The sequence below is a fragment of the Calonectris borealis genome, chromosome 3 (assembly GCF_964195595.1).
Source record: "Calonectris borealis chromosome 3, bCalBor7.hap1.2, whole genome shotgun sequence".
Lineage (NCBI taxonomy): Eukaryota > Metazoa > Chordata > Aves > Procellariiformes > Procellariidae > Calonectris > Calonectris borealis.
In genome coordinates, this window is record NC_134314.1 from 108084085 (window position 1) to 108104939 (window position 20855).

Here is a 20855-nt window from a genome sequence, read left to right on the forward strand (position 1 = left end):
AACAAGTAGACAAACTCTGGCCGCATCAAACATGAGGAAAATGCTAACTCCCTCTGAACAAGGACCTTATTTAGTCCCACTTATTTACCACAGAAACTAATGGTAGTTCCTGGGCAGCTGGGGTTTCACTAGGAGTCTGACTCAAGAAGTAGCCAAGAACTGCTCTTCACTTGGACATGTAATGACAAGAGATCATGACGAAATGATATAAACATCTTCAGGAGAGGAGCTGAAGGTGTTGTTTACTAACTTTGTCTGCAAAGTGATTTTGTGCTCATATCCAAGATACACAGGCATACAGAAACAATAGAGTATTAGCAAGATCATCATTCAAACCTAATAGCTTCATGAAACTCAGTGCAGAAGAGTAATTTTTGTGACTGAAATTTTAGATGACACAAAATGGAAGGATGTGAGCAAGAAAAGAAAAACATAAGGTTAAAAACTTCCTCCCGTTTAGCTATCCCCTCAGATTCCTTTCTGTTTAACCTTGACTAGTCGATTAACTTCTCATGGGTGTCCTGGGACAAGTAAGGCTGGAGGACAGATTTGGAGATTCTGATGAATCTACATTGGGGGACCATCCAAGCATCCTGATGTGGTCTGCTGAAGGTCTGAGAAGGTGTTAAGGTCCTTGAGAGAAAAGCAGATAAACAACATTTCAAATCTGAAGTAGATCGCTGAAATCTAATGAGAAAAATGCCCTACCTCAGAAAAAGGTATTTTCCAACACGCCAGCAGTTTCCTAAGCGAGTACATAGATTGCTATGCCTTGCTCCTAAAGGTCAGTGACCGTTAATTAAAATTTCACTGTACACCCATCTTTTGAAGGATGTCTCCTCAGCTTGCCATCTGGAAGGTTAATAACGGACAGATTTGCAGACCGTGCTGCAACGCTTAGATCCAAAGATGAATTTCAAACACTTCTGATTGCAGCAGCTGTTCAGATCTGCATTTTGAGGTGGTTTGCAGAGAAAGGGCCCCTTCTGAAAGTTTGGGTTCAGTGTCAAGGCTTTAACAGGGACTGATTCCAGTGCTGGAGACGTTAATGTTGACGACTCTAATGCTGGGCACATAAATAATAACCAAGGGTAATGTGAAAGGATAACAAGGGATTCTCTGTGGCCATCTGGGTGGAGAGAGAAACTGAGTCTCCTGGATGGACACCACCCGAGGCTGCTTTGACAAGCAAACAGCTTCCGCCAATATTTGCTACCATCTTCCCTTACATGATGTTGGGCCTCAGGCTTGGAATTCAGGTACAAGTAATAACACAGGCAGGTTACAGCTTCTCTTTTAGCATCAGAGAGAGAAAGATTAGCAAAAGCTTTCTGGACAATGAACTTCTATAGCTTCTTTGTGACTCTTTTGAATGTTTTGGGGCAATTGCTGGTAATACATTCACAGCTATGACACTGGAAATACATAACCCCTGGGATGGCATTCATAAGCATGCTTAACACAAACTCCTTCGATGGTCTCAGCTCTCTTTTCCAAAGAACATCCCACTTCATTATATCTTTTAGCATTAAATAACTGGTGTTTGCTTGTGCCTGGCATTTGTAAAGGTCTCAAAACCAACAAATCCTGTGCTTTAATATTGGTGTGTGGCTTTGGCTTGCTCTTATGACCTCAGCTAATTTAACCATTCTTTGCATTCAAGCCATTGCCTAAGAGGTGCAGAGGAGCACAATGACATATAACCCAGGGATGCTGTTCATCCTTGGAAAATGATGTTGCATTCTGCACCCTATGACCCATATAGGGCTGTAGTTTTTTACCACACACAGATCATCAGCCACTGAAGCGCAAAGACACTTGATCAAGCTGAGCTGTCCCATGTGCATGGAGTCTTGTTTCCTGGTAACATATTGCAGCCCATATAATAGAAAAACAGCATCCAGAACTGTAGGCAGTGTGTCCCCCCCCCCCCCAGAGAGGAAAAATTTGCAGCTAGAGAAAAGGCTGTTATTTAGTACAATATTCTGGCACTGCTTAGCATTTTGGTCTAGTTCTGTTTGGGAAGACATCTCGAGATGGAAAATGTCTCGCCTTATCAGCGATGGACAGCAGCTGCTGCACAGGGACAGGAGGTCTTTAGGTGATCAGCTGCACTGGAATAATTTGAAGAGATGAGAGTTAATTAGTTCAGGGTAAACCAAGAAGGGATCTGATTAGCCAGAGTACTAAAAGCCAATTACTTCCAGAACACAGCTAAAGGGCTTTACAAAGCTAAGAGAAGACAGCATCTGAGAGCTTTTCCAACACATGAGCTCTGATCACTAAAAAAATGACCTCTTCTTGCCCTCCCCCCAGAAGTTTAGTTCTGGATGAGGGCAGATTTGGGAGGGGTTTTGGATTTTTTTTTTAATAAATAATTTCTGCAAGGGCCTGTAAGATACCCAGCTATTCATGAGCAGGCTTTAATGTGGATAAAAACTCATCACCATGAAGCAGTATTTTTTGGAGAACCACTGTTAGAAGCAAACTAATTTTCCTTGCAAAGTCAAGTTGTCCCTTCTTCGAGTGGAGTTTGCTCTCAGGCAATGTGACCACCCTGGGAACAGCATCAGGTCACCCTCCCACCAGCTGGTCCCCTCTTCTCTGACAAGAAGAAACTGTCCTGTATATAACTAAGAACCCAATGATTTCCTTCCCATGGGTTGCACATTAAAATATCCAAGAACTCTGCTTGTGGTCTTAGCCCATAGCTGAAACATTAAGAAGTGCATTTCTGGACATTCAAACACATTCAAAAGCTTGCATAACATTTATATAAAAACAAAAGGATGCTCAAGGCAGGCAAAGCTAAGAATGTTTGCAAGAAGCGGACCATCTGTGGACTGGTGTGTGGCTGCCTCTGTGGCTGCTAACACTCAATTCCAGCTGGACCTGTCAGCTCCTTTCTTGTAAGCATGCTGTCAATGCAAATTGACAGGAATCCCTGGGATTCGAGCCTCAGAACGTATTCCCTTATGCAACGCTAATTGTTCACAACAGGACAGATATCGCAGGAGAGGATGTTTGACTAATTGCATATCAAATTGCATCCAAGCGAAAAACCGGTCGCAGAAGAGGCAGTATGTAATTTCAGATAGGGTGAAATGGGATCATGTGAATGCATGAACTCAGCCACTTACGTTCTGCTTAAATTCATTGTAAATATTCAGCAGAATTTGCAAGGCCATAAGCTGATGCTCTGCATGAAAGTGAATTGCATCTGTAGCATGTATGGAACTGTGTCTTGTATAATTCATGAGAATAGCCACACGGGGTCATACCAAAGGTTCAGCATCCTGTCTCTGAGTCTGAACAGTGAAGGATGTATAGGAAAACATAAGAAATGGGATAGGCATAGCATGCTCCTTGCCTGCTGTAGCCTCTACCTACTGACAGTCACCAGTTCAGGGATTTCTGGAGGCTGTTCCTGCTTCCCAGAGCTTAACGGCCCATGAGTTACCTTTCTTCCCTGATTCTGTCTAATTGCTTCTTCAGCCCATTCATACTTGTGATATCCAAAACATCCTGTGGCAAGGAGGTGCACAATTTAATTATGTATTGTGTGCAGATGTTCTTCCTTTCATTTATTGTGATTAATAATTTCATGTGTTGCCTGCTAATTCCTGTGTTATAAGAAAGAGCAAACATTCTTTCCTTACTCATTTTTGCAATTTTCACTTTCTCCTGCAGATTGCTGTATATTATTTGGAGAAAATTAAACCTTGAACTAACTCATCTCAAATATTAAGGTGATAAGAGACCACATCTATTTGTTAACTTCCAGCTGTATCTTTATAGCGAGCCTCTTCTGAATTCCAGGAACAAGAAATGGTATCTGTAGTGTTCAGGCTTTGAATACAAATTGCAGCATGAACCCGCCTCCAGCATTATTATCCATTGGGCTACTGGGATTTAGAAACTCTTTGTATCTTGTCTGGTTACTACGGCCATTCTCAAAGTCTGTTATTTCTATGCTTTGTACCAGATCTGTAAGTATAAGGCTATGCTTTGCGTTGCCTTCAAAGGTATAGAGCATTTCAATGAAAATCTCTCCATGTTCAGACACAGAGGTTTCGGCAGATCCCCACATGTAAAGACCAAAAAGAACTCCAAAACCTTGGCTCTAACAGAAAGAGAAAAACAACCCTTTCCCCCCTCTCTCCTTGTCTTCACACGTAACATTGTGCAAAATGCTGCTATGAAGGTCTCCCTCTGCAACTGCTCCACCCATCATTGGCTTCTCCATCTTATTCAAAGTCTCACATATATCTGGTCTCATTTTATCCCATGTACCCATCTCCTAATAATGTACCAGATGCATCCTCCTGATTGCTTGCTACGGGCAACAGTCATTTTTTCTTCCTCAATCGATGTATTCATACATCAATTCTCCCCCTTCATGCCAGAGACTCTCTCCCTTGCTTCTTGTTTTCAAAGCCCTTCATACAAAATGCACAATGGGTATGAAATGACAGAAAATCAGAACACCTGTATTTTGTATTCACCCGGCACTAGCTTGAGCAGCTGTGCAAAAGCACAAGCCTGGCGTTTTGAGGTCCCCAGCTCTCAGCACCCTCATAGCTCTCTTTCTGTTACATACTTTTTTCCCCTTGCCATGTCTGAATTTGACTGTAAGTTCTCAAAGGCAGGAAAGAAGTGATATTTACAGTGCTTCATTTCTTATTGCTGGTGTCTGGGACAATTAACAAGTAAGTGCACCCTGACAGTGGTTCACTTCAAGTGTGGAGCATTACTGTTCTCGTCAAGGGGAAAGAACCTAGTGCAGTTCTAAAGAGCTCAGGTTTTTTAAGCTCCTTTTTAAAATGACATTTCTGTAGACAAGAGAACATTTAGTTGAGTCATTCTGTGCAAAATGAATGAAATCTTCCTGTTGCAGCTCTGTGCAATCAATACAGGGTGCATCATTTGAGGAGAGCATTTATACCGCCCAGGATGGAAGTTTGGTTTATACCACTGCCATAAGTGAGGGGATTCTGAAGAAACTGCCCGACAATCAGTATGCAAGGATGATGGCCGCAGGGGACAGCAAGCTGCAGGTGACAGTAGCTGCATAAGGACCTTCAGCCATTCCTGGTCGCTGTGCACTGCCTACCTCTTGCCCTCGCTCTGACGTCATGGCACTGCTCCCAGCATACATCAGGCCTTAGCATGAGCTGTGTGTTAGCCAAAATCTGAGCAGGAGATGAGGGAACAGTCACATCTCCAGATGTCCCCTCTGTCCTCCAGCCTCCTGTGGACCCTGCGCTGCGGTTTGACTCTTAAAGCACCTGAACCTCGGCCCTGATGCCCGCTGGAAAGGATGCTGGGACAAGGGATGTTCCCAAACTCCTCCCTGAGGATTCATCACCAAACAACATCTACCTAGTCCAGAAAATTGTATGGCAGACATAGTCAAAAAAGAGGAAAGATCATTTTATTGGGGACATCAGCTGTGGGGGCCAGGAGTCACCGCGGTTCAGCCAGTGAAAATGAATCAGCACCTACAATGACAGAGTCAGAAATCACTGGTAAATCCATAGAGGCAGGATTTTGTTCCTCTTCCTTGGGGAACACCATTTATAAATAATTGTTCATGGCCCAGAAGAGAGAGCTATTTAGAGCCTACTAAGGCTCTAGCGCCTTACGGAATCATAGAATAGAATCATAGAATAGTTTGGGTTAGAAGCGACCTTTAGAGGGCATCTAGTCCAACCCCCCTGCCATTGGCAGGGACATCTTCAAGATCCGGTTGATCAGAGCCCCGTCCAACCTGACCTTGAATGTTTCCAGGGATGGGGCATCTACCACCTCTCTGGGTGACCTGGTCCAGTGTTTCACCACCCTCATTGTAAAAAATTTCTTCCTTATAGCTAGTCTAAATCTACCCTCATACTTTAAACCATTCCCCCTTCTCCTGTCGCAACAGGCCCCGCTAAGAAGTTTGCCGCCATCTTTCTTATAAGCCCCCTTTAAGTACTGATAGGCCGCAATAAGGTCTCCCCAAAGCCTTCTCTTCTCCAGGCTGAACAAACCAAACTCTCTCAGCCTTTCTTCATAGGAGAGGCGTTCCACCCCCCTGATCATTTTTGTGGCCCTCCTCTGGACCCGCTCCAACAGGTCCATATCTGTCTTGTGCTGAGGGCTTCAGAGCTGGACGCAGTACCCCAGGTGGGGTCTCACTAGAGCAGAGTAGAGGGGCAGAATCCCCTCCCTCGACCTGCTGGCCACGCTTCTTTTGATGCAGCCCAGGATATGGTTGGCCTTCTGGGCTGTGAGCGCACATTGCCGGCTCATGTCCAGCTTTTCATCCACCAGTACCCCCAAATCCTTCTCGGCAGGGCTGCTGTCAATCCCTTCATCCCTCAGCCTGTATTGATACCGGGGGTTGCCCTGACCCAGGTGCAGGACCTTGCACTTGACCTTGTTGAACCTCATGAGGTTCACACGGACCCAGTTTTTGAGCTTGTCCAGGTCCCTCTGGATGGCATCCCACCCCCCAGGTGTGTCGACCACACCACTCAGCTTGTGTCATCTGCAAACTTGCTGAGGGTGCACTCGATCCCACTGTCTATGTCATTGATGAAGGTATTAATCAGTACTGGTCCCAATACGGGCCCTTGCAGGACATCACTCATCACCAGTTCCCATCTGGATTATTCCAAGGGGAATGCCCTTCGAGACCTGTGCCTGTGCAGAGATGCCCAGTGCCCCTGTGCCACGCAGCAGGGCTCCATCGGGAGCCCCTGGGGAGCTGCCATGGAGTTCTTTCCAAAGCCTGCGCAGCACCGTCCCTCGCCATCCCTTGCCAGTGAGTTGGGCTGACTTAGAGCAGTGTTGAGAGTTGTGAAAGATGGGCAGCAGAGCCCGCTACACACCTGGGCTTCCTGACCTGCTGGACCTTCCTGCATATTTTCCATTTTCGATCCCTCAAAACGTTTTCTCTCTTCCTCATTTTCTTCTCTGGTTCTCTTTCCCTCTCCTCTCCGCAGGCCTCTTTTCTCTTCTGGTTTCTTCTGTTTTCCTTGGGCTGGGGAGAGCCTGCAAACCTTTCCATCCCACAGTGGGATTAGATGGGGAAGGCCACCACCCACTGGAGTCAGTGCTGACTGGAATCAAAGCCAGCTCATTTTACCTTCTGTCCTCTGAAAGGCTCCTCAGTTCTTCTGGGTGCCCCAGGGAGTCTGCCGCGCTCTCAGGGGTGGTTGGAGGCAAGGCTGGAGGTGCCTACAAGAGAAATATCAGAGTCGGCAGGTGGCAAGAGGTGACCTGGAGTAGTAAGCTAGTGTTTGCCAAATTGCTCCCTTAGCTCTCCAGAGTAGATCCCTTTGGCTGGTTTGCATCAGCCACATTTTGCACAGTCCCCCTGCCACTCAAAAGAGACTTGATGGAGCTCTGACGAAGTAGGACCTGAGCAAAACCCCTCTCAAGTTGACAGCTATTCCCCTCTTGCCTTGGTGTAGGGATTTTGTGGGCCTTTTGTTTCATGAAGCACACGCCTAGTGCATTTGAGAAACGACGTTGCCAGTTTTCCTTGCTACGTATCATCCAGGGGGAGGGGAGGAATAACCCAAAGGCACACCAGCTCTACTGCCAGGCAGCCACTTGGCCTCCTCAGAAACTCCCCTCCGACACCAGACACGCAGTCACAGTGCTTGGGGACCTGACATACCTCTCCCGTTCCTGACTCCACCACCCTGTCTCCCCCAGCTTCTTGGAGGACACCAAGCAGAGAGGGGGTTGTGTGCGGCAAGGCTTCCGCCTGATGCTCAGTGTCTGCTGTGCCTGCAGGAACACTTTGTTCTTCGAAAGGCAGGTCTAGAAAGCAACAGCATGTGCAGCAAAGTAACTTCTTGGAAGTAAACAACAGCTAAAGCAAGACCCACCTGAAGCCCTACACCACTCACGTCTGCAGCCCTCTGATGCCCTGTCTGCAGGCTTCAGCTTATCTTGCAGAGCAAACGGGTCATGCCCCGAGAGGCAGTGGCCAAACAGAGGCCACGGGACCAGCGGGGCTGAGAGGACAACAGTGGATGCCCAGCCCCGCGAGAAACAACGCTGAGGTTTCTGGTACCCCAAGCCCCAGCCTGTGACAACCCTCAGGCCCTCCTCTTACCTCTGGATCTCTCCGTGGGGGCAGGCGACTCCTCGGCTGCTGGGCAGGAAAGGTCACTGGCCTCCTCCCCAAAGAGTTCCCTCCAGTTCTCCAGCAGGAACTCCACCAGCACCTTCACCTGCACACATGAAAGCCTTGCTCTCAAGCCAGCTGCCTGAAAACGGACCAAGCAGCCTTTCCCACTCCGGAGCCTTGCTTCTGCGCAAGGCTCTTCTGTGGGGCTGCTCTGCCCGGCAGCCACCCCACCAGCATTTGCTCAAGAGAGGAGGCATGCAGAGACCTGTGAGCAGCCAAGCTCTGATGGTTGGGGAAGGCTGCAGCCGCCTGCTCAATGGAGCGTACCTTCTCCGTGACCTCCAGCATGGCCTCCAGCGGGAGCAGGTCCTCGTTGGGCGGGCTCAGCAGGTTGGGCCCAACGCAGATGGCCAGGTTACTGCAGGTCATCCTGCTGGTGGCTGCGTTGTGGCCGATGTGCTGGAGGAGGGCCAGCAGCCGCTTCAGGAGGAGGAGGTTGGCCCCAGGCAACTTCTCGGCCACCCTGAGGGAACAGGAACGCAAGGTTAGTAAAGCACTTGTTGCCCACAGCCCTCCCGCAGGCTTGCCCAAGGCAGGTGGGAGCCAGCGGCCGAGTTGCGCAGCTTCCCAGGTGCTCTCAGGCAGCGGTGAGGGCTCTGCTCCACAGGCAGGCTGCTGCCCACACTTACGCTTTCAGCTCTTGCATCTTCTCCTCCTTGCTGCTCCTCTGCATGGCGGCCATCCAGTCCTCGTAGAGGTTGTTCCCGAGGAGCTTGGAGGGGATGCTTCGGAGGAAGTCCTGCAAGGCCGAGGGCTCCATCTGAGCCTCTGAACGCTCCAGGCCGGGCAGGAGCTCCTCCCGCTGCAGGTCAGAAGCGCTCACCTTCAAGATGACGGCCAGCAGCAGCGGAGGCTGGCTTGCCAGCTCGACGTCCGCGCCGTGGTCCAGGGCCTCCCGCAGCTCCCGAAGCGCTGTCCCGCTGGCGGCTCTGCGGAATATGCCCTCCGTGGCTGGCCCTTCCTGCTGCAGGACAGCCAGCAGCTCCTGCAGGAGAGGGGAGGCAGGAGGAGAGTTGCTTGGCTGAGGAGCTGCCTTCCAAGAGCGCTGGCCGGAGCACTGCCCCAGACCTGGCTCCTTGCTGGGGGTGAAGAGCCCCATCGCCCGTGCCCGGAGCTCCTGGGGACACCCACCGCCTCTCTGGAGCATCCGGAGGGAGGGCTGGGGAGCCCCTGTCCCGGCTGCCTTACCTGGATGGACTGGGGCAGCGTGCGGTCGTCCTCGCAGAGGGCTGCCAGGGGCCGGCCGAAGAGCGCCCTGCTGCAGCCGGAGCCCCCCTGCCCTGACGCCTGGGCAGCGTCCGGGCTCCGCCGCAGAGCAAAGGGCCAGGGCAGCCCCCTCCTCCTCCTCCTGCTGCTTCCTCCTGCTGCAAAGGAAAACAGAGCAAGAGCCCCTCACTGGAGACCGCCAGGCCAGCGCTCCCGGAGCCTGCCCTGCCCTGGCCTGGCCTGCCCTGCCCTGCCCGCAGTGCGGTGCTGAGCGGTGCGGCAGGACGGGCAGGGAGCCAGCAGCTGGAACCGCGGCTCCGGCTCAGCGGCTCTGGCTCGGAGGCTCCTGAGAGCCGGCGTGCCACCGGGACAGCCTGGCCCAGGCCTCGCCCTGCCCTCCTGCAAGCTGTGGGCAGCAGCAGAGGCTGCGTGTCCCCGCAGAACCACGTCCAGCGGCCGCTGCCCAGCGGGTGGCCTTGCTCCTCCAGGTGACGTCGTCCCTTGGGCTGCCCAACCTGCATGGCGACACTCAAGGGACAAGTGAGCATAGTTCAGGCGGTCGCAGGAGGTTGCCTTTCTTTCCAAAACTCACCTGGTGAGTGGCAAAGTTGCCCTCTGTTGCTAGATGGGACCATCGGAGGCCCTTGCTTGGGATCAGCCTGCAAGAACCAAGCTGACCTTAGAGCAGCCCCGCAGCAGAAGGGGCCACCGGCGAGCTGCCACCCAGCACCAGCAGCCTGAGTGCGGCAGAGCTGGGACCCTTGGCCCTCCCGGGCTCTCTGCCCCGCACGGCAGGTTTCCTCCCAGCGCTGCCAGTGAGGACGTGCCGGCGTTGCTGGTGGCTCCCCAACCCTCTCTGCTCCCCGAGTGGCACCGCGGGACCCTCCCGCACAGGCTCACCCCACTCGCCGCATATGCCTGGCACCCCGGCGCAGCCAGAGGCGGATGAAAGGCAGCCATTCTCACCTCTGCCTGGCCCTCCACTAGCCTCTCCAGGCTCCTGGTGCTGAACGTCCTCCACTGGGCAAGGGAGAAGGAGTGCAGGAAGGTGAGCAGCCATGCCTCTGCTGCTCGGCTGGAGGAGCAGTGCTCGGGGCCAGAGCCCAGAGCAGAGAGACACTCACGGCATGGCGGCGCCTCAGCTCCTTCTCGAGGAGTTTGAGTGACGGGAGATGGCTCACTCGGGCCCTCTTGGCTCCTTCGGGAGTCCTGTGCAGCGGGAAGGGCCAGGGAGAGAGCTGGGTGAGCCCCAAGCCGCCTCTTCTCTCTTGGCAGGCAGCTGTGCGCGAGAGCTGCCCGCAACCGCGGGGGCACCTCTCCCCGGCTGGGGAGCTGTGTTCCCCCGTCCGGCTGCGCCTGGAGCATCCCCCCGCCTTACCCCAGCAGGGTGCCCACCCACAGCTCCTTCAGCGCCCGGGAGCTGCAGAAAGAGAGGAGAAAGAACGTCAGGCTCCGTGGGCAGAGGCAGGCGCCTGCCCAGCCCTGCCCCGTGGGGAAGGAGACAGGGCAGGACGAAGCCGCAGGGGGCAGGACAGAGGCGCTGCCCAAGCCCTGGCTCCCTCTGCCCTGCCAGGGCAGCTGCTTCTGCCCTTCCCTTCTGGGCACCAAAAAATGACCAGGGGATGCAGGACGTGGAAATGCCCCCAATCCCTCCCTGCCAGCGTGCTGCCCGCTCCCCGCCCAGGCTCTGCACGGAGGACAGAGGCCATTCCCACGATGGCGTGGGCATGGTTGGGAACCTCTCCTGCTCGGCCGTGGGATGTGGCACCACGACTCACTCGAAAGTGGCAATGCAGGAGCCGGTGGGCCAGCTGAAGATGAGGGAGGTGCTGTCCTCATCGCTGCCTTCCTCCACCTCTTTTTCCTCCCTCGCTGCCTCCTTCCCGCCGCTCAGCACCCACAGCTGGTGCAGGGCCAGGCGGAGCTGTGGGCGCAGGGTGGTGCCACGTCTGCAGAGAGGAGAGGCAGGCAGGGAGCTGGAGGTGGCCTCCTTGGGGTGCCCCCGGGCAGAGCCCTGTCCCCCATCTGCCCTTGGGACGGACAGCGGTGCAGCCAGCACCAAGGTGCCGGGGCCTGGGGCTGGTGCCAGGGCATCCCTGCCCTGGTGCCAGGGCCAGGGTTGGGGGAAAGGCAGCTGGGCTCTGGGGGTCTTACTGCAACTTGGCGACCACCAGTTCCTCCTGGAGGAGGAGAAGGCGCCTCTCGCTCCTCTTGCGGCCCCGGCTCAGCCGCACGTCCGCGCTCAGCACCGGCTCGGCGTCGATGAGAGCCTCCCTGCAGAGCAGAGAGCGGTGGGCATGAGAAAGGCCGCTGCTGGGGGCCCAGCCGTGCCCGCGTGTCCCCGAGGCGCGGGGGAGCCCACCTGGAGCCACAGCAGCAGCAGCTGGCCTGGCCCATCCTGCCCGGGACAGGAGGACCCTCGCCATGCGCCAAGGACGCGGCCCAGGCGGCGACAGCGAGGACGGGAAGCGGGGTGCTGGTGCCGGTGCCGGGGCAGCGCTGCTCGGCCAGAGCCTGCCTGCTCCCAGCGCTGCTGCGTGCCAGCACAGCTCCGTCCTGCTGTCTCTGGTGGCTGTTGGCTCCAACTGACCAACGTTCCGAGGCCAACGGAAAGTGGGAGGGGCCCTGGGGGGGCCCTGGCCTGGGGCTTCTCTCCAGAACGGCCGTGTCTGTCTTGCACTGGGGAGCCTGGAGCAGGACACAGCAGAGGGGAAGGACCACCTCCCTGCACCTGCTGGCAATGCCCCTTGCCTTGGGCTTCACCGCTGGGTCCTGGCCTCCAACTAGACCTGGTGCCACCGGTCAGCACCCTCTGGGCACGGCCGCGCAGCCACTTTTCCTCCCACTGCACTGCTCATCAGCCCAGGTGGGCTTTGCTTTCTTCCAGTCCTCAGGCACATCTCCCTCTTGGGGTGGCCTCGCAAGGCCGTCTGCCAGCTCCCTCAGCACTCGAGGCTGCAGCCCATCGGGGCCCGTCAGGGACTTGCGCATCTCCACTTTGCTTCAGTGTTCTCTAATCTCCTTCTCTGCCACTTGAGGATCTCACTGGATCCTCTTGCACTAAGGGTACCTCTCCTTTGCTCCAGCCCGTCCCCCAGGTCTTCAGGGCCTGGGATGTCTGAAGGCTGGTCTTGCCGGGACCGTCATGCCCCAGGAGGATTGGCAGAACCTAGAGCAGCCTGAAGTGCTGCCACGGCCTAGTGAAGGCCAGGAGAGTTTTAAGACAGAGCCACAGAAGTCCCAAAATGTGACCACATGATGAGCTTCATCATTCCATTTCTTCATAGGCGCTTGCATGGGGCTATGTTTTGCCCCTGTGCTGAAAGCAGCCTCGCTAACCCAGGGATGTGTTCGTTATTGCTGAGCAGCGCTTGCACAGCCCCGAGGGCTTTTCTGCTCCTCAGACTGCCCCGCCAGCGAGCAGAGGTGCACGAGGCGCTGGGAGGGCACACAGCGGGGACATCTGAGCCCCACTGACCAAAGGGACATCCCACACCACACGGTGCCGTGCTCAGCAAGAAAAGTGGGGGGTGGAGTTTTGGCGGGGGCTGCCCTTGCTCAGGACTGGCTGGGCATCGGTCGGTTGGTGGTGAGCAGTTGCTTTCTTTTGCATTTCTTTTTTTTCTTGGGCTTTGTTTGCCGCTTTCTTCTTTGTTGCTTTTCTTTTTCTTTCAATTTTTTTTTTTAATTATCATTGAATCCTCAATTGGTTTGGGTGGCAAGGGTCCTTAAAGATCATCTAGTTCCAACCCCGCTGCCGTGGGCAGGGACACCCTCCACTAGACCAGGTTGCTCAAAGCCCCATCCGACCTGGCCTTGAACACTTCCAGGGAGGGGGCATCCACAGCTTCTTTGGGCAACCTCTTCCAGTGCCTCTCCACCCTCAGAGGGAAGCATTTCTTCCTTAGAGCTAGCCTAAATCTACCCCCTTTCAGTTTAGAGCCTTTTAAAGCCAAATTATAAAACCGTCTTTACCTGAACCCACGCGTTTTCTCCCGTTTAGCCTTCCGATTCTCCCCCCGCATCCCCCCGCGGAGGAGTGAGCGAGCGGCTGTGTGGTGCTGAGCTGCCAGGCAGGGTTAAACCACAACAGCCTGGGAGCAAAATAGGTCCCTACCGACGGTGAGAGGGCTCCTCCTTCCTCCTCCGTCACGGTGCGGGCCTCCCCTCTCTCACACCGGCTGCACGAAAGCCTCAGCAGTGCGGCCCCTTCAAAAGCTTTTTTGGCTGAGCTGCCGCATTTACACCGCCCAGCGTGGAAGTGAATCTCTCCCACTGCCATGAGTCAGCGGGGTCTGAGGAAACTGCCCGACAATGCGTGTGCAAGGAGGATGGCCGCAGGGGCCAGCAGGCTGCAGGGGAGGGTGGCTGCCTAAGGACCTTTAGCTCTTCCCGGCCACCATGCCCACCCTCTGACCTCATGGTGCTGCTCCTAGGAGATAGCCAAAACTCACCAGGACGTGGTCCTGGGCAACCGGCTCTAGGTGAGCCTGCTTGAGCAGCTGTTGGGCCAGATGACCTCCACAGGTCGCTTCCAGCCTCCACCCTCCTGTGTGACTCTGCGCTTTGCTTTCACTCCTAAAGCACCCCAACTCAGCCCTGATGCCCGCCGGAAAGGATGCTGGGGCAAGGGACCATCCCAAACTCCTCCCCGAGGATTCACCACAAAACAACAGCTCCCCACCCCACAATATCCTCTGGCAGACCCAGTCAGAAGAGAGAAAAGATCATTTTATTGTGGACGTCAGCTGTGGGGGCCCAGGGATCACAGCGGGTGAAAAGGATTCAGCACCTGCAACGACAGGGTCAGAAAGCTCTGAGAAAGCCATCACGGCAGGAAGAGGCAGGATTTTGTTTCCCTTTTTCTTTCGGTGGGGAGCAGCGCTTACGAGGAACTGTTCATGGCCCAGAAGAGAGAGCTATTGCTGGCGTTGGCTACAGGCTGGCTCTGGCGCCTTATCCCCATGGGGAATGCCCTTCGAGACCTGTGCCTGTGCAGAGATGCCCAGTGCCCCTGTGCCACGCAGCAGGGCTCCATCGGGAGCCCCCGGGGAGCTGCCATGGAGTTCTTTCCAAAGCCTGCGCAGCACCGTCCCTCGCCGTCCCTTGCCAGCGAGTTGGGCTGACTTAGAGCCCTTAGAGCTGCTGGGTGCTGAGCATGTGCAGGTGCTGGAGATGTGCGGGTGCTGGGTGCTTGGGGTGCTGGGTGGCGGGCTCCAGGGGCGGTGCCTGCTGGGCATGTCTGGGTGCTGGGCATGTCCGGGTGTTGGGACTGTGCAGGTGCTGGGCGCTCCGGGTATTGGGTGGTGGGTGCCGGGGGTGGTGCCTGGGGGGCATGTCTGGGTGCTGGGCATGTCCGGGTGCTGGGTGTTGGGCAGTGTGGGTGCTGTGTGCTGGGCCCTGGGGGCGCTGGGTGCTGGGCATGTCCGGGTGCTAGGTGTTGGGTGGTGGGTGTGCTGGGTGCTGGGCTGTGTGGGTGCTGGGAGTGTCTGGGTGGTGGGTGTTGGGGCCTGGGGGTGCTGATGGTGTGCGCTGGGTGTGCTGGGTTCTGGGCAGTGAGGGTGCTGGGTGCTGGGCATGTGCGGGTGCTGGGTACTGGGCACTGGCGGTGCTAGGTGCTGGGTGCTGGAGCTGCGGGGGGCTGGGTGTGCTGGCTGCTGGGCATGTCTGGGTGCTGGGTGCTGGGCGCTGGATGCAGGGCACTGGGGGTGCTAGCTGGTGGGCATGTCTGTGTGCTGGGCATGTGCGGGTGCTGGGTACTGGGCAGTGGGGGTGCAGGGTGCTGGGCGCTGGAGCTGCGGGGTGCTGCGTGTGCTGGCTGCTGGGCATGTCTGGGCACTTTGTGCTGGGCGCTGGGTGCTGGGCACTGGGGGTGCTGGCTGGTGGGCATGTCCGTGTGCTGGTAGCTGGGCGGTGGGAGTACTGGGTGCTGGGTGCTGGGGGTGCTGGGTGTTGGGAATGTGTGGATGCTGGGCATGTCCGGGTGATTGGTGCATGTGCTGGGGGTGCTGGGTGTTGGGCACTGGGGGAGCTGGGTGCTGGGCATGTCCGGGTGCTGAGCATGTCCGGGTGCTGGGTGCTGGGGGTGCTGGGTGTTAGGTATGTCCAGGTGCTCGACATGTCCGGGTGCTGGGTGCTGGGCACTGGGGGTGCTGTGTGTTGGGAATGTCCAGGTGATGGGCATGTCTGGGTGTCAACTCTCTCTGTTGAAAGTTGAGAACGATGGGTGGCAGAGCCTGATACACACCTGGGCTTCCTGACCTTCTGCACCTTCCTGCATCTTTTCACTGGCCCATCCCCAAAACCTTTTTCTCTCTTCCTCCTCCTCCTTTCTGCGCGGCTTTCACCCTCCTCTCCCCGGGCCTGTTTTCTCTTTTGGCTTCTTCTCCTTTCCTGGTCCTGGGGAGAGCCTGCCAACCTTTCCATCCCACAGTGGGATTAGTTAGGGAAAGCCACCACCCACTGGAGTCAGTGCTGGCTGGAACCAAAGCCAGCTCATTTTACCTTCTGTCCTCTGCAAGGCTCGCCGGTTCTTCTGGGTGCCCCGGGGAGCTTGCCGCGCTCTCGGGGGCGGTTGGAGGCAAAGCTGGAGTTGCCTACAAGAGAAATGTCGGAGTCGGCAGGTGGCAAGAGGTGACCTGGAGTAGTAAGCTAGTGTTTGCCAAATTGCCGCCTTGGCTCTCCAGAGAAGATCCCTTTGGCTGGTTTGCATCAGTCACATTTCGCACAGTGCACCCCGCCCCACAGGAGACTTGATGAAGCTCTGCTGAAGTAGGATCGGAGCAAGAGACCTCTCAAGTTGACAGCTACTCCCCTCTGTCTTTTTGCAGGTATTTTGTGGGCATTTTGTTTCCTTAAGCACATAGCTAGTGCATTTGAGAAACAACCTTGCCAGTTTTCCTTACAAGGTATCATTCCGGGGGGTGGAGGACTCCCAAACACAAGAGACCTACTGCCACGAAGAGGCACAGCAGTGACTTGGCCTCATCAGAAACTCCCCTCCTACCCGAGAGAGGTTGTCACGGTGTTTGTGGAGCTGACGTACCTCTCCCGTTTCGGACTCCAGCACTGTGTCTCCCCCAGCTTCTTTGAGAACATCCAGCAGAGAGAGGGATCCTTCCAGAAAGGCTTCTGCCTGATGCTCCTTGTCTTCTCTGCCTGCAGGACCACTTTGCTCTTCCAAATGCAGGTCTAGAAAGAAAAAGCATGCGCAGCAAAGTGACTTCTTGGAGGGTGAAAGATACCTAAAGCAAAAACCACTGAAAGCCCTACAGCAGTTACCTTCTTGACATTGAGGTTTCTGGTACCCCAAGCCCCAGCCTGTGACAAGCCTCAGGCCCTCCTCTTACCTCTGGATCTCTCCGTGGGGGCAGGCGACTCCTCGGCTGCTGGGCAGGAAAGGTCACTGGCCTCCTCCCCAAAGAGTTCCCTCCAGTTCTCCAGCAGGAACTCCACCAGCACCTTCACCTGCACACATGAAAGCCTTGCTCTCAAGCCAGCTGCCTGAAAACGGACCAAGCAGCCTTTCCCACTCCGGAGCCTTGCTTCTGCGCAAGACTCTTCTGTGGGGCTGCTCTGCCCGGCAGCCACCCCACCAGCATTTGCTCAAGAGAGGAGGCACGCAGAGACCTGTGAGCAGCCAAGCTCTGATGGTTGGGGAAGGCTGCAGCCGCCTGCTCAATGGAGCGTACCTTCTCCGTGACCTCCAGCATGGCCTCCAGCGGGAGCAGGTCCTCGTTGGGCGGGCTCAGCAGGTTGGGCCCAACGCAGATGGCCAGGTTGCTGCAGGTCATCCTGCTGGTGGCTGCGTTGTGGCCGATGTGCTGGAGGAGGGCCAGCAGCCGCTTCAGGAGGAGGAGGTTGGCCCCAGGCAACTTCTCGGCCACCCTGAGGGAACAGGAACGCAAGGTTAGTAAAGCACTTGTTGCCCACAGCCCTCCCCCAGGCTTGCCCAAGGCAGGTGGGAGCCAGCGGCCGAGTTGCGCAGCTTCCCAGGTGCTCTCAGGCAGCGGTGAGGGCTCTGCTCCACAGGCAGGCTGCTGCCCACACTTACGCTTTCAGCTCTTGCATCTTCTCCTCCTTGCTGCTCCTCTGCACGGCGGCCATCCAGTCCTCGTAGAGGTTGTTCCCAAGGAGCTTGGAGGGGATGCTTCGGAGGAAGTCCTGCAAGGCCGAGGGCTCCAGCTGAGCCTCTGAACACTCCAGGCCAGGCAGGTGTTCCTCCCGCTGCAGGTCAGAAGCGCTCACCTTCAAGATGACGGCCAGCAGCAGCGGAGGCTGGCTTGCCAGCTCGACGTCCGCGCCGTGGTCCAGGGCCTCCCGCAGCTCCCGAAGCGCTGTCCCGCTGGCGGCTCTGCGGAATATGCCCTCCGTGGCTGGCCCTTCCTGCTGCAGGACAGCCAGCAGCTCCTGCAGGAGAGGGGAGGCAGGAGGAGAGTTGCTTGGCTGAGGAGCTGCCTTCCAAGAGCGCTGGCCGGAGCACTGCCCCAGACCTGGCTCCTTGCTGGGGGTGAAGAGCCCCATCGCCCGTGCCCGGAGCTCCTGGGGACACCCACCGCCTCTCTGGAGCATCCGGAGGGAGGGCTGGGGAGCCCCTGTCCCGGCTGCCTTACCTGGATGGACTGGGGCAGCGTGCGGTCGTCCTCGCAGAGGGCTGCCAGGGGCTGGCCGAAGAGCGCCCTGCTGCAGCCGGAGCCCCCCTGCCCTGACGCCTGGGCAGCGTCCGGGCTCCGCCGCAGAGCAAAGGGCCAGGGCAGCCCCCTCCTCCTCCTCCTGCTGCTTCCTCCTGCTGCAAAGGAAAACAGAGCAAGAGCCCCTCACTGGAGACCGCCAGGCCAGCGCTCCCGGAGCCTGCCCTGCCCTGTCCTGGCCTGCCCTGCCCTGCCCGCAGTGCGGTGCTGAGCGGTGCGGCAGGACGGGCAGAGAGCCAGCAGCTGGAACCGCGGCTCCGTCTCAGCGGCTCTGGCTCGGAGGCTCCTGAGAGCCGGCGTGCCACCGGGACAGCCTGGCCCAGGCCTCGCCCTGCCCTCCTGCAAGCTGTGGGCAGCAGCAGAGGCTGCGTGTCCCCGCAGAACCACGTCCAGCGGCCGCTGCCCAGCGGGTGGCCTTGCTCCTCCAGGTGACGTCGTCCCTTGGGCTGCCCAACCTGCATGGCGACACTCAAGGGACAAGTGAGCATAGTTCAGGCGGTCGCAGGAGGTTGCCTTTCTTTCCAAAACTCACCTGGTGAGTGGCAAAGTTGCCCTCTGTTGCTAGATGGGACCATCGGAGGCCCTTGCTTGGGATCAGCCTGCAAGAACCAAGCTGACCTTAGAGCAGCCCCGCAGCAGAAGGGGCCACCGGCGAGCTGCCACCCGGCACCAGCAGCCTGAGTGCGGCAGAGCTGGGACCCTTGGCCCTCCCGGGCTCCCTGCCCCGCACGGCAGGTTTCCTCCCAGCGCCACCAGTGAGGACGTGCCGGCGTTGCTGGTGGCTCCCCAACCCTCTCTGCTCCCCGAGTGGCACCGCGGGACCCTCCCGCACAGGCTCACCCCACTCGCCGCATATGCCTGGCACCCCGGCGCAGCCAGAGGCGGATGAAAGGCAGCCATTCTCACCTCTGCCTGGCCCTCCACCAGCCTCTCCACGCTCCTGGTGCTCAACGTCCTCCACTGGGCAAGGGAGAAGGAGTGCAGGAAGGTGAGCAGCCATGCCTCTGCTGCTCGGCTGGAGGAGCAGTGCTCGGGGCCAGAACCCAGAGCAGAGAGACACTCACGGCATGGCGGCGCCTCAGCTCCTTCTCGAGGAGTTTGAGTGACGGGAGATGGCTCACTCGGGCCCTCTTGGCTCCTTCGGGAGTCCTGTGCAGCGGGAAGGGCCAGGGAGAGAGCTGGGTAAGCCCCAAGCCGCCTCTTCTCTCTTGGCAGGCAGCTGTGCGCGAGAGCTGCCCGCAACCGCGGGGGCACCTCTCCGCGGCTGGGGAGCTGTGTTCCCCCGTCCGGCTGCGCCTGGAGCATCCCCCGCCTTACCCCAGCAGGGTGCCCACCCACAGCTCCTTCAGCGCCCGGGAGCTGCAGAAAGAGAGGAGAAAGAACGTCAGGCTCCGTGGGCAGAGGCAGGCGCCTGCCCAGCCCTGCCCCGTGGGGAAGGAGACAGGGCAGGATGAAGCCCCAGGGGGCAGGACAGAGGCACTGCCCAAGCCCTGGCTCCCTCTGCCCTGCCAGGGCAGCTGCTTCTGCCCTTCCCTTCTGGGCACCAAAAGATGACCAGGGGATGCAGGACGTGGAAATGCCCCCAATCCCTCCCTGCCAGCGTGCTGCCCGCTCCCCGCCCAGGCTCTGCACGGAGGACAGAGGCCATTCCCACGATGGCGTGGGCATGGTTGGGAACCTCTCCTGCTCGGCCGTGGGATGTGGCACCACGACTCACTCGAAAGTGGCAATGCAGGAGCCGGTGGGCCAGCTGAAGATGAGGGAGGTGCTGTCCTCATCGCTGCCTTCCTCCACCTCTTTTTCCTCCCTCGCTGCCTCCTTCCCGCCGCTCAGCACCCACAGCTGGTGCAGGGCCAGGCGGAGCTGTGGGCGCAGGGTGGTGCCACGTCTGCAGAGAGGAGAGGCAGGCAGGGAGCTGGAGGTGGCCTCCTTGGGGTGCCCCCGGGCAGAGCCCTGTCCCCCACCTGCCCTTGGGACGGACAGCGGTGCAGCCAGCACCAAGGTGCCGGGGCCTGGGGCTGGTGCCAGGGCGTCCCTGCCCTGGTGCCAGGGCCAGGGCTGGGGGAAAGGCAGCTGGGCTCTGGGGGTCTTACTGCAACTTGGCGACCACCAGTTCCTCCTGGAGGAGGAGAAGGCGCCTCTCGCTCCTCTTGCGGCCCCGGCTCAGCTGCACGTCCGCACTCAGCACCGGCTCGGCGTCGGTGAGAGCCTCCCTGCAGAGCAGATAGCGGTGGGCGTGAGAAAGGCCGCTGCTGGGGGCCCAGCCGTGCCCGCGTGTCCCCGAGGCGCGGGGGAGCCCACCTGGAGCCACAGCAGCAGCAGCTGGCCTGGCCCATCCTGCCCGGGACAGGAGGACCCTCGCCGTGCGCCAAGGACGCGGCCCAGGCGGCGACAGCGAGGACGGGAAGCGGGGTGCTGGTGCCGGTGCCGGGGCAGCGCTGCTGCGTGCCAGCACAGCTCCGTCCTGCTGTCTCTGGTGGCTGTTGGCTCCAACTGACCAACGTTCCGAGGCCAACGGAAAGTGGGAGGGGCCCTGGGGGGGCCCTGGCCTGGGGCTTCTCTCCAGAACGGCCATGTCTGTCTTGCACTGGGGAGCCTGGAGCAGGACACAGCAGAGGGGAAGGACCACCTCCCTGCACCTGCTGGCAATGCCCCTTGCCTTGGGCTTCACCGCTGGGTCCTGCCCTCCAACTAGACCTGGTGCCACCGGTCAGCACCCTCTGGGCACGGCCGCGCAGCCACTTTTCCTCCCATTGCACTGCTCATCAGCC

At 57.5% G+C, this 20855-nt stretch overlaps 1 protein-coding gene across 1 annotated transcript; it reads right to left on the reverse strand.

The window, feature by feature from the left end:
• Positions 1–5494: 5494 nt before the first annotated feature.
• LOC142081243 (T-cell activation Rho GTPase-activating protein-like) lies at positions 5495–17187 on the reverse strand. Its single transcript, XM_075147932.1, has 16 exons — positions 17086–17187; positions 16744–16861; positions 16440–16585; positions 15899–15990; positions 11629–11668; positions 10361–10414; positions 9987–10053; positions 9377–9552; positions 9012–9173; positions 8818–8927; positions 8456–8651; positions 8114–8231; positions 7905–8012; positions 7670–7815; positions 7133–7224; positions 5495–5501 (listed from the first exon to the last, which is right to left on the reverse strand). Exons 1-16 carry the CDS (start codon positions 17185–17187, stop codon positions 5495–5497), a joined length of 1734 nt encoding a protein of 577 aa, XP_075004033.1.
• Positions 17188–20855: the final 3668 nt, after the last annotated feature.